The 13,666-nt window shown below is 38.1% G+C and overlaps 1 protein-coding gene across 6 annotated transcripts in view; it reads left to right on the top strand.

The window, feature by feature from the left end:
- RIMBP2 (RIMS binding protein 2) overlaps positions 1 to 13,666 on the top strand; it is a 357,320-nt gene that overhangs the window by 260,357 nt on the left and 83,297 nt on the right. For 4 of the 6 annotated variants that reach the window (XM_075059901.1, XM_075059900.1, XM_075059904.1 and 1 more), the window contains 2 exons: positions 6,168 to 6,218; positions 8,512 to 8,532. In XM_075059901.1, coding sequence (XP_074916002.1) covers positions 6,168 to 6,218; positions 8,512 to 8,532 — 72 coding nt within the window. The remainder of the gene's footprint in view (positions 1 to 6,167; positions 6,219 to 8,511; positions 8,533 to 13,666) is intronic. The other 2 variants (XM_075059902.1, XM_075059905.1) reach the window with 1 other exon arrangement.

Below are 13,666 nucleotides of genomic sequence, written 5' to 3'. Positions count from 1 at the left end.
TCTGCTCTTTTTCTAAAATGTCCAGCCTGACTTCTCATGCAATAATAGTGTATGTGTGTCTCAATCTTTGATTTGGATAGCTATATTTAGGCTTGGAAGGATTAGATTTTTATCTTTAAATATCAGTAAAAAATCTATTTTACTGTACACACCCAAAGAGATGAAAAAATATTTCCATTAATGATAATAGAAATTTACACATTCTTCTTGAGAATTTATTAAAGTTTGATTTAAGGATATTTACTTTGTATATTTTGGCATGTGATATTGACAATTTGAGTTTGAGTATCTATAAAGCTTTAACTTTTTGAAGCTCAACATTCAGCCCCCTGCACTGAGGCAGGATTAAGTATTAATTAGACCATCCCTGACAGATGTTTGTCTAACCTGTTCTTAAAAACCTCCAATGACAGAGATTCCACAACCTCTCTAGGTAATTTGTTCCAATGCTTAACTACTCTTACAGTTAGGAAGATTTTTCAAATGTCTAACCTAAATCATTAGCGCTCTTCCAGTCTTCTAGAATTTCCTAGGTATTCTAAGATTTATTAAAAATTAACATCAGTGGGCTAGAGATCTCCTCACTCTACTCTTTTAGGACTCTTGGGTACATGTTGCCCAAGCCTACTGATTTAAAAATATGTAATCCTAGCAGATTTATCTGATTTCCTCCTCAGTTACTAATGGACTGAAAAGTATCTCATTATCTTCATATGATAAAATCCTTCTTCTTTCCCAAAACAGAACAGAAATATTTAATGAACACTTCTTTTACTGCATTATTATTAACAATTTTACCATCTCCATCTAGTAATGGATCTGTATCATTGCCAGAATTTCTTTTGTTCCTAATATAATTAAAAACACCTTCTTATTGTTGTTTGTTCTGCCAGTCATGGAATTTTTCTTGATGTCTTTAGCTTCCCTTATCAAGTTTCTGAACTTCCTAACTTCTTTTTCCATATGTAATAGATTGCTTTTTTATTTCTAATTTCTGCTTTCTCTTCATCACTGAACCAGGATGGTTTTTTAACCAAAGTTGTCCTCTTTCTTGACTGTAGAATTGTGGGGTTTTGCCCAGTTAATACATTTTTTCTTAAAGAACTCCTATTTTTTATTCAAATTTTTCTGTCTAAATATTTCATCTCAATCAATTTTTCTCATAATTTTCTTCAGTTTTGGTAAACTAGCCCTTTTGAAGCACCTCTGTCCTCTTTGCTCATATTGAATGTAATCATGTCATGATCACTGCTCTCTAGGCGACCACCAACTTCCAGTCCAATGTAATTCATCTTTAGCCATCATAATGAGGTCCAAAATAGGTAGCTCATGTTGGCAGCAATGCTTTTTTGTTAGAAATTTATCATCTATAATTTTTAGAAACTTTAATGATGATTTACTACTAGCTGCCTGAGACTCCAGCAAATGTCTCCCAAATTGAAGTCCCCCAAAACAATACTGTTTTCCCTTCACATACAACAGACCAGTGTTTAAGGAGTAATGCATCCTGTTGTCTGCTTTAAATTGGTGATCTGTAACAAACCTCCTCCACCACCCCATCACAAGCATCAATAGATGGCACATTGATCACCCTGGCTTCAATTTGACCCATACACTCTCCTTCACAATATAATTGGGGTTCTTAGTGTGTCTTTTCCATTGTCTTTCATCACATAGATTCCTGACACCTTAACATGTTCATTTATGAAAGGATGGAGATGGCTTTTCTATTTAGACTATGTTATTTGTGGTAGGAATATTCTCTTGCTGTGTGTATGTACAGAGCCTAGCACCTTGGGATCGATTTTGGTTGAGGCTTCTACTTTCTTCTGTAATACAAATGATTATAATACTAAAGAGAATATTCTGTAGAGATACAAAAGTGAGGGGACTGGTTTGGCGAACCAGACAGATGAGGAGGTTCAAGTGGTTCAGGTGCTAGTCTGAGACTCAGGAGACCTGGGGTCAGTTCCCTGCTCCCCCACTGATATCCTGGGGGACTTTGGGCACACCACTTAGTCCCTCTGGATCAGATTTTCAAAGACATCTAGGCACCCAGTGAGATTTTCAAAAGGGCCTAAGCAAGTTTGTGCCTGTTGATTGTAATGGGAGGTAGGTGCCTAACCAATTTTGGTGCTCTTGAAAGTCTCACTAGGAGACTATCTGTATCTTCAGAAATCTAAATACCTTTCAAAATCTGATGCTTCGTGTGTCAATTCTCAGTCTCTAAAATAGAGCTAGTACCCCACAGGGGTATTGTGAAAATAAATACCTTAATAGATTGTGAGCGCTGAGAGATAAGGTAATGGGGGCCATATAAGTACTTAGATTGACCAGAGTTGGGAGGCTGTTCTGTGCACTGAAAGACAGTGTGAGAAACGGCATCTAAATGAATTAGTAACAGAGGTTAACATTAGGACTGCACTGATCTGCTCCCTGAAGATTCGGCACTGGCTTTCATTGAAAACCTGGGCTAACCTCTCCAGTTGCCTGTTAGGCTCTCATTAGATTTGCCTTTCCCCCTTTTTTATGTTGGATATAGCTAATTGCTCTAGATACGCATATTAAAATATTACCAGCATGCATGAGGCAGTAATGTGGTGGTGTGATAGATTTGGAACTTGCATGTCATCAGCATTAATATGATGAGGTTCCAAGGTAATGTGCCCCATTAAACAAAACCAAAAACTGCTGCTTTCTGACCTTTGCTGTATTGTTTTAATAGAAGAATAAGTAATTATTCTTTTTCTGTATACATGCATGCTTTTATCCCCATCACTCAGTGTTTATCTAGTCCTTTGATCTCCAAAAAGAAGAACATAATATTGTTAATCCAGACTTTATGGTGATACAGACTCAGATAAAACAGTGATTCACCAGCAAAGTTTATTACGAGCCTGTGCAATGGAAGGGGGAATTAACTGTTCATGCAGTTTTCCTGATCATTTATCAAGCGCTTGTATTCTGGGTAGATTTTATTAAACTTGTGATGATTGATAATGTGCTGGTTTCTGTAACCTGTTATAATATGTTTCCTGACACTCTAGGAATCAATATTTTATCAGCTGCTAGCAAGAAGACTTATTATTATAGTACAAGAATAAATATTACTATTCATCAGTGCCAAAGAAGATGATGTGGAACAGATTAACATTCAGTTTCAGTATATACCCTCTACAGTTCCTTTAAGGTCTGATCCAACACCAATGCAGAGCAATAGGAGTCTCTCCACTGATGTTAATGAGAGTTATATCTGGTCTTTGTAGCCAATGGGTTTGATCCAGCGAAGTTAGTGCAACTGCGCTGATGTATATCAGTGGAGGTTCTGCCACATTACACTGGAATGTTTATGGGAAATGGTTGTCCTAATGAAGATTGCTTATAATCGTGTGTATGTGCAGGAGTATGGAGTGTAGGAGCCTCGATAGTCAGTGTGTCACACTGGTACATTTTGCCTGCCTGACATAATGGTTAACAAAAGGTTTTGATGGATTCACAAATCTGGAGCAAACTTCATTAAAGTTCACTGAAAGGTAGATAAAATGAGGTTAGCAGGAAATTACTGACTGCTACAGATTCCTTTGAGGTTTCTTAAAAGCCTTTGGCTCTCCCTAACCAGACTCAGATAACTGAATCTGTGACTGGCAGGACAAAACACTAAATTCTGTGCTAGACATCTCTCTCTCTCACTCTCACTTCTGTACAGTGAAAAACACTTACGTGTTGTTTGGGGAAGTCAATCCATGCTCCACAATCTCTCCTCTTGAACCCTTCTCCCCACCTCTTTCTATGTTTACCAAAAGCCCAGGCTTAGGCATACCTCCCTTACAAAGGATCACACTCTAGCATCTTTCAACTAAGGGTCATAAAACAATTTACAAATGTTAATTAATCCTCAAAAATGCACCAGCACACAGGAAAGAGAGACCAATAACATTTTATCCACTAGAAATACAGTCACCTCTGGTGTGGAACACAGTGTTCATTTAACAGTGTGCAAGAATACTCCACAACAATTGAAGACAGGAAGTACAAATGAAAATACAGGCATTGTTTAGATAGACAAAATTATAACATTGTAATTTGGTCAGGACACTAATATTCTGAGATCTTTAGTGGCCACACGGCCATCTGAAAAACATACATCTTGTACCAGAGCACGCGCTACTGGTTTAAAAAGGGTGTCAATTCAAATATTAACTCGGAGCTCAATCAACATATATTTATTTACTTTGTAGTATGCAATATAACCTTAACATCTGATGTAGCCCATTACTGCATTTCGGTAGTTACCCCAGTGTGCATTATTATTTTTTAAGATCATGTTTATGTTGACTAATGTTAGCTTGGGTAAACTTTCCAAATACACAAACAGTTTATATGACCATAACAGTACCTACATGCACGTGCCTACCCCACCCCCCAAAATCCCTTTTTTATAGTTCATTCAATTTGGTATAAACCAGGGTAGAGTTTTCACTATATGTCTGCTAAAATTGTACAATTTCACTGAGAAATTACAGTTGTAGTGATCTAGTTTGTTAACGACCCAAAAACTAAACTTAGGCTTGACCAAAGGCACTGAGAGTTTTTAAATCTATTGATGAAATATGTGAAATTCAGATAATAATTTTATATAAATTGGAATACTAGTCATGAAAGTGATGTTTTAGCAGAATTTCACCGTATTTTCATGGGCATAGAGATTTTACTTCTGTGCTGTCCATTGGTGAAACCTGCATGCCCCGTCTACAATTAATATGTCTATTTTTTAATTTAGCTAAACTATAACCTAAATAACAGTTCCCAAACCGATTTATGGGCCACCTGTGGTTTATGAAGCACTTGCTAGAGGCATGCAAACAGCTAATTGGTCAGGGAAGGATTAAATAGCTAATAGTTGAAAAGGCCTTTACAGATGCAATGCATCATACGTGTGCTAAGATGCCAAAGTGTTTATGTGCTTTGCTGAATTAGGATCTACCTGTTACTGGATTTGAGCTCCAAGACTAAATAAGTGGTATGCACATAAATATGTGCATTTTCTCTTTGAATTTCCGGTGGCGGACTTTCCTCCACTTTTTAGCTGTCATGTCCTTCAGGCATTAGTCTTAACTATTGCTTCCAGTCCATTGTAGTAGTTAAATCTCCATATCTTATTACAATTAAACTGAACATTTTTTCGTTGGCAGTTAACACTGTTTTACCAATCATCAAACAGCACCATTAAAGCAAATGTTAACTATCGCCAGTTTTTAAACTGTTGAGTTGAATGTCGTTGCACATAATTGCCCAGCACCTTCTGCATTGTGGCAAAATTCTATTCCGTTTAACTCCTTTACCATGAAATTTATTGTTGGAAACAATTTTTGTCACTTAACTTGGATGATTTTAGTGGTCATTTATCAGAGTGTTTTCTTCTTGTTGTTGTTTTAAAAAAAAAAAAGCATGCCATATGTACTGCTAGCTGAAAATAGCTGTCATTTAATTAGCTCTATCACTTCTGAGTAGGGTCTCCTTTAAAACAGAGATTTTGGATTAGGAGAGAATGAGGAGGGTGGCTTTGCTCAAATACTGAAAAATATTGTCACTGCTTAAATAAACTAAAACAAGGATCCTGGAGATGCTACATGATAGGCCTCACTAACATTCAAGTCACAAAATATAATGGCTAATAATAATCTCTATATATCTATATATGACTTTAAAATGCTATTAATATGCTAACTTTTCAAAATGCTCTATGAAATTAAATTTTAATTAATGAATCCAAGTTATAAAGTGTTTAATCTTAATGAATGGACGGCATTGCTGCATTTTATGAATTGTTTTGTTACTTGACTTCAGTAGGACCACTTACGTTTGAGGTTAAGCAGCGCCAATGCCGGATCCAGCTCCCATTGACTTTAATGGACTTTGGTTCAAACCCATATACAGTATAGTAATCAGTGGCATTTTGTTGAATTAACAGGTGATATATTCATATAGTGCTGGCTCTGATTATTAAACTTGATTTAGTTGTATTTTATCTGAATATAAGACTATAAAAATATGATTTAAAGTGTCGTCATATTCAGGCAAACCTGTAGCTATTTTTTATTTTAGTGCAAAATGAATATGGCATGACTGAATAACCTGGTTTCCTCCTTTTTTTAATTGTAAAAAAGGCTCAGGTTGAAGCAAAGAAAGAACATGAAGGCGCAGTTCAGCTGCTAGAGGTAAGGAAACTATTGTTTGTTCTTGTCATCGTTATACCAGTTCCTTTCTCATTATAGTAAGACAAGACCATGATTGCTTCTTGCAGGCTGTAGTAATTCATGGGTAAATATTCCTCTTCATTTTTAACTCATATATGTGTTGGAGGATGCTGCTATGGTCCAATGGCTAGAGCACTGAATTGAGAGTCCAAGAAACCTGTGTTCTCTTACCACCCATAACTTCACGTCTCTGTGCCTCAGTTTCTCCATCCATAAAATTGAGATGAGACCTTTCTTTGTGTACTGCTTTGAGATCTATGGATAGGACGTGCTATTATATAAGTATTGTTTATTTTCCATCATTCTATTGCAAAAGAGTCTAAGGTCAGTTTATAGCTCAAAATAGTTAATGGTAAAGGTAATATTGCATTAGCAATATATGTCCATCAAAACTCCTTCTATTCATCTATCAGGAGAAAAAAAAATACAGAAATATTTAATAGTTCCTCTGTTTTTATTTTAAATGAAGGTTTTTACACATTTCACCATTAATCCCTTAAAATTGTACCTACCGTTAAAAAGAGGGAGAACAGAGGAAAAGGGAAGAATAAAAAAATCTATATTAGCTTCATTAACAACTTCTCAGAGCAATTATGATCTTGGCACAGAGCATTTCCTGGGGATTAATATTCACATTTTTTTACCTCCTAGCATTGTTAATTTGGCATGTAAGGTGACCCGTAATATTATGCTGGGCCAGGGCAAGGGGCAACCAAAGGCAGCAGAAATCGAAACTGAAACTGTTTGCAGAAAAGGATCGATTTTGACAAACTTCTAATTTTGAAAAAAAAATGGATTTTTTTTAAATAGTACAAATTTAAAATTCTGTTTTTTCTGTTCAAAATCAAAATTGTTTAGAAATTTAAGCTAACCGTACTGTTAAAAAAAAAAAAACTAAAAAACTAACGTCAAAATCCAAACAAAACATTTTAAACTGACCTGAGCTCAAAATTTTTATGATTGTTGGTTTGTAAAAATGTTCAAGATTTTGGTGATTTGTCCTGATTCAGAATTGGCAAAACTTTTTAAATCTTGAAAAATTTCCCAGAGTGGGAAACAGTTTTAGCAGAAATGTAGTAATGTAGTCAGCTAGAGACTGATTAAAAGCTCATTGGAGTCAATGGTTGATGTTTGGAAGTATAGAACAGCTCCTAAAAGATGCTAAGAATAAGTGCCATGAGTGCTATGAATAAGTCCTTGTGGTAAGCAATACCTCTCAGTTAATTTCAGTGCTGGTCACTACGTATTCTGGTTTGTGTTATCTTCCTATTGTGTTATCTGTAGCACTTGGATGGGTAACATATATAAGACAGTATATATGAAATAGTAAAATGGCACTCTAATTGCAGCCGGATTTCTTTTTATTGCTCATTTCTATTTCATACATAATAGATTGTCAGTGATGAGTAACACATTGTTCCTTTCTGCCTGAGACAAATATCATACAAGTCACTATGAATTAATAACCACTTAATAATATATAAATTCATCGGAAAGATGATACCCATAAATAGGTTGGCTGCAGCTAGTACCTTGTCAATGTTTAATTTGGTAAAGAATGTCTTGGCACAGTGTTTTGGAAAAAATGCATATTTTCTAGTCTTCCCTTTCTTCTGAGTAACCACTTCTTCCATTCATGCACCTACCTCCCCGTGTGTTGATGGAAGACAGAACTTTTTGATGCAATGATAATCTATAGAAGAAGATTTTGTTTAGTTAAATTATGTATGTTTTGTTTCCTTGAAAAATATATTTCTCCACAGGAAAAGCTTTACTCATATGCTTTCGTTATTGTCATATATATTAAAATTGATTTTTTAAAAGATAATAGAGTGCCTTCTCGAATGTATATGAGACAAGAGGAAATAAGTGGAAATAAAGCAGACAAATGATAATATATATGCCTTGAAAGCCAAACAAAATTCCTGTTTACCTGATTTGTCTGCTACCTCTGATATGCATAACCCCATCAAACAAAGTTTCTTTTGTTTTATGTTTCACTAAACCTATTCATTTTATCATTGTATTTATTTAATCTGCCTTTGGAGATTCAAGATCAGCAGCTGTATTGATTTCTAAAATGTACAGTGTGATTTGCATTAATGCATGTTTTTACATGTGGTAACTGTTTCAATATATTTTGTTCTGAAATGTAAAAAAAAAAAGTGTTCAAACTGTATTTTATTTTTCTTTATTTCACATCTCTTTGTTTACTGTGTCTTGTTTGGAATTTATTGCTTTGCACTTCACCCAGAACACCTTGGACAGCATGCAGGTATTTTAGGGCATAAATTCTCCTCCCTTCCCCATCCCTATTCCCCTCCATTCAAAATGTATGTGATAGTCCTGCTTTCCCTTGCATGGAATACATGATAGAACCATTGTTATGCAAGCATGCTTGGCACTGATATTGTTACAACCCGGGGAGAAAGGCAAGTCAAATTACCAAAGCCAGCAGCTCTTTCTGCAAGAGGTTAGCCTTTGAACATGGCATGATTTCTTAATGGCAGCTCAGATACCAAACCTGAAATGATGTTCTTATGAGTATGCTCAGTAAGAATGGTTCAGTGTTTTATGTGAAAGTTTTGACTTTCAAACTGTGTGGATTGTGTCTGAATTCAGACAGATTCTTTGTTAATGTAAAGGAAATTTTACAATGCAGTACTTTAAGAATATATTCACTTGTGGCTAAATTATTCAGCCACTCACCAAAAGGTACTGCTGCTGCATGAAAAGATAAAATCTACAAAATGATATCCCGGGAGCAGAAAATGTGATTTCACCATTAGCCTGAATTCGAACTGTCCACCTGGAAAGTGGCTCATGTAGTTTTACGTCTGCCTTGTGCAAACAATATCTATCCTGTAACAGAAAAAGTCTGCTTCATTCTAGATTTTAGAAACCATTTTAGAAGCAACTCTGCTCATTATAAATAACATTTATATATGCAGTTTGGAAAGTCACAAGTGAAATAGATTCAATCCAATCTGCAGTGGAAAATTACTTTCTCACAAAACTGTTGTACAGTTGGGCACAATAAGTGGTCTCTAATTTAAGGAAACCATGGACTAGTATCCCATTTTGCTAAGGTCTGAGCTGGATTGATAAAGCTATGGAATGGAGTATCAAATTCACAAGTGTTGCTTAGGTCTTGTGCTGCCTCTCTGCACTGGGATACTTTGAGGCAGATACAGAAACAATGAGACACGCCCACCAGCATATGGTTAAATGTGGCAGCAGCAACTTTATTAACTATTAACCAATGAGAAACCACTGACGGAGCTACCCAGCAGGGTTGTTCCGGTGTGGAATTCAACTGGGCACGAATAACCCCATTTTCTACAAACCTGAGCGTGAGTAAAAGGGCAGTACCTCTCTACAGAACCAAGGCTGCCCAGGGCTATTGGCAGGAAGCCAGAGTCCCAACTCATTCCCCTCATCCTCACCAGAAGTGGAGAGGTGAGTAGTGGGGAACCCCTCGCTGTGCAAGACAGAGAAGTGTACATCCTTACCATACCATGTTGTGTTTGGGGTTCATGCCCAAGAAGCCCATTGAATTACAAGGACTCACATCAAACCCCACCACCACACTGGAACCTGCCAAAATTGCAACAAATGTAATGTTGTAAACCCTGGAGCTGGACCTCTGGGATGCTGGATAGAAGGTGGAAAATACCTACGCAGCCATTTGCCTGTTTTGCCATATGGGAAAAATGCCTTCCAACCACCCAACAAAATTTAGCAATCAGCAAGGCTGCCAGCATCATAAGAGATCCGGCATACTTGATAAGGGTGGAAAAGAATGGGGCTGGAACAAAACCAAAGTGACCCAGCTTTTGCAGGTAGGAGCCAATCAGCTGGCCCATCCTAATCCCAGCCAACCAATGGCAGCAGGAGCAGGCGAGACACACTCAGACCCTGAGAGCCCACTTTCCCCACCAACTCAGCAGGTATGGAAGGGTGGCACATCGTGTCCCTCCCAGACTCACAATTTACACACCCCATTCAGCAAGGTGGACATTTCACCTGCAGTGCTTGTCTACAGTATGTCTAGCTCTAATCTCCATCCCACTTACACAGTGATTTAGCAAGCACAGGGAGAACTTTACTGTCAACATTTTTGAAATTAGAGATTTTCTGTTTGTTGAACCTGATTGGAAACTGGTTTTACATTTGGGCTCCTGCCCCTTCCCCCCCCCCCTGCATTTTCTGGGCTGAGCAATATATATGGGGTTTTCTTATAACTTAGATTTGTGAACTGAACTGCAGACGTAATGTCTTACCTTGCTGAGCTAGACGTGGTGAACCTAGTCCCACTGAAGTCAATGGAAAGATTCTCATTGAGTTCAATGAGAGATGGATCAAGCCTATGGGTGAAATTCACCTCCATGCCAAGCTTAGTGCTTATGTATGTCCTCTATGCGGGACGAATGCTTTCCTATGTGTATAAATCCTAATGCATCAAGATAACACTATATCTGAAGTGTAAAATGTGCATTCTATGTTTCCTAAAAACTGTCAGTGGTGTGACACTGCGTGAGTGTCTATCCCTGAAGAGGTTTTTTTTAAGCTATGGCAGAGTATAACAAGCTAACGTTGAAGCTGATGGAAGGTATTTTTTGCCATACAGCATATAAATATCTTTAAACATAAATTTTCACATTAAAGCAAACTTGAAATCAGAACATTTTGTGCATTTGTACAAAAAGCAATTTACTTTTCTAGTGACTTCCTGTATTTCCCTTGCTACGATTGGTAATTCAGCATATCTGTGATGAGTTTTCTCCATCACACTCTGGCTTCTGTTTTATCCTCCAATGCAGTGTTTCCCAAACTTGGGACGCTGCTTGTGTAGGGAAAGCCCTGGTGGGCTGGGCTGGTTTGTTTACCTGCCACCTCGGCAGATCGTGGCTTCCACTGGCCACAGTTCGCAGCTCCAGGCCAATGGGAGCTGCTGGAAGCGGCGGCCAGTATGTCCCTTGTCGTGCACCATCTCCAGCAGCTCCCATTGGCCTGGAGCAGCAAACTGTGGCCAATGGTAGCCGTGATCAGCCAGACCTGCGCAGGCAACAGGTAAACAAACCGGCCTGGCCCACCAGGGTCTTTCCCTAAATAAGCGGTGTCCCTAGTTTGGGAAACACTGCTCCGATGGAATCATAATCCTTTGTTTCCGATATTCACATTTTATTGGATATCTACACTTTTTGAGTTTAATTGTACCTCAACACCTTTGTGGTTTGCTAATCAGTACGTATGCACTATCATATACTACTATGTATCTGTGAATCAGGGTGGTTTACGCCTTGATCTATGAATCCAAAGTTTTCCAGGTTATGTCAGAAATGTACCTGATGTCTGAGTACTTGAAAAGTGAGTATAGAATCTCTTTTCCATTTGATTCTCCAATACAGCAAAAAGTGGGGTAAAAGTCTTATAGCCAAGCAGAAACTTCACACACCTTCCCTGTTTTTTATACATAAAGTCATCTGCATTTATGATTAAGAAATGAATTAGAGAGACACCTATTTCAGAGGGTAGCTTAGAAAGATCTTCAAGGCCTGTTGTAAACTGCCCACTTTCGACCAAATTCTGCTCTTTATTTTTATGATCTGAAACTGTATTTTCAAGAGTTCAGTTCCAATTTAGAGACCTAAATTAAGTAGCCAGATTTTCAAAAGTGATCAGAACCCAGCAGCCCCATTGGTTGTCAAAAGTAGTGAACAGTTTTGAAAATAGGACTATTTCATTTAAGTGCCAAAATAGAAGCTGCTCGGTACTGAGCTCTTTTTGAAAATCTAGCCCCTATGCTTTTGAAGGAGACACACAATTACAGGGGACCACATCTTGAATATGGAATATGATATAAATCCTTTTGGTCATTCAGGGGAATGGGGCCATCTAGTGAGAGAATTTGGCACTAAGCAAACAGTGCATATTATTAATCTTCCAAACGGTAAATACGTTTTATGAAAATGAAGGTACACATTGAAAGACCTCTCAGAAATCACATCACTGGGTGCTTATTTCTTTATATTATTAATCCCCATTTCCTTTCTGACAAGTGTCTGCTGCTGTGATCTCTTTCCTGACAACTCTTTCAAATGTAAAGCTCTGTAACAATGAAAAGTGCTATATAAAGAACTAAGTAGCCTCCAATTGTCACGTACTGTACAACCCCAACTTGCTCTAGGATTTCAGATCAGAGACTCCAGAAGTTTATTATCCTGCAGGTGGCTCATATCTAATAGAAGATAAAAGGCAGTGTAAATAGTTATTTATCAATATGAAATATGGCAAATGTATCTATCTATAGTTTTTATTAGGTTTTTTTTTTTATATTGCTGATCACTGCACAAATGAATTAGGTCTTCATAGCAAGGTCCCTAAGGGATTTCAAGAGTCTTTGGCTTTTCTCCCTTCCCTGGTACAGAAATCTCCAATGCTTTTGCTTCTTTCCTTCTCCCCCTCTCCCATTAATTTTGTTATGGTGGGAAAGTTTTGTCAAAGAGAAGTGTCTTGCGGCAGACCCTGAAGGTGGCAAGACCCTGGTGTATGGCAGCTCATTCCACAGCCAGTCCCCCTCATTGTAGAACCATTTGTCTGTGGCTGCTCCATGGTGTTGTGAACTGTATTGTCCCAGAGGAGCACAGCTGTCTTGGTGAGTGGTGGATGGAAACATAGTCGTTGATGTAGCTGAGTCCCGACTTGTTGATGGCTCTGATGATCAGGATGAAAACCTTGAACTATAACAGCAGCAGCAGATTAGGAGCGAGTGGAAGGACTGGTGCATAGGGATAAGGTGAGAAACACGTTATGCACAAGCTGGAACCTCCACATTGATGCTACCTTGGGGATCCAGAGACAGTGAATCACAGTCCCCATCTGGCAGTAAGAGGTGAAGCTTCTTAGTGAGACATTTTTCAATATCACTGATGCCAACTGTTCTTCTAAGCTAATTGCTGTTTTGAACAGGACCGTGAGGGTTCTCACCAATTTGAAGAACAGGAGACAGGGGACATATGGACCCTGGCTAATTCTTCAAAGAGTTTCTTCAGTTTTGCCCAGATTGTGTGTGAGCCAACTACTCTTCAGCCAGGAGCTGCTCTCCTCTAGTCATGGTGACATCCTCATGATGGTGTTGATTGCAGCTGGGTAATATCAATGTATTGTTGGCAGCTTAGTCTATGGCCTCTCACCACATCTTCCAGGGAGTCTCATTTCGATAGTCAAGAGGGCAGGGAAAAATTAGATCCCAAAGGGTCTCCATAAACGAGGGCAATTGAGGAAGCAGAGCACTTGCCCTCTACCTTACTTTTAGTCCGTTGGAGAGGAATGACTGTACCAATGCTAGGCCTTCTATTCCAGCCTTCTCATGCAGAAAGGTCAACAGAAGAATGTGAATGACTGCA

This window comes from Chelonoidis abingdonii, chromosome 22 (genome assembly GCF_003597395.2).
Source record: "Chelonoidis abingdonii isolate Lonesome George chromosome 22, CheloAbing_2.0, whole genome shotgun sequence".
Classification (NCBI taxonomy): Eukaryota; Metazoa; Chordata; order Testudines; family Testudinidae; genus Chelonoidis; species Chelonoidis abingdonii.
This window is presented reverse-complemented; position numbering and strand designations above follow the sequence as displayed.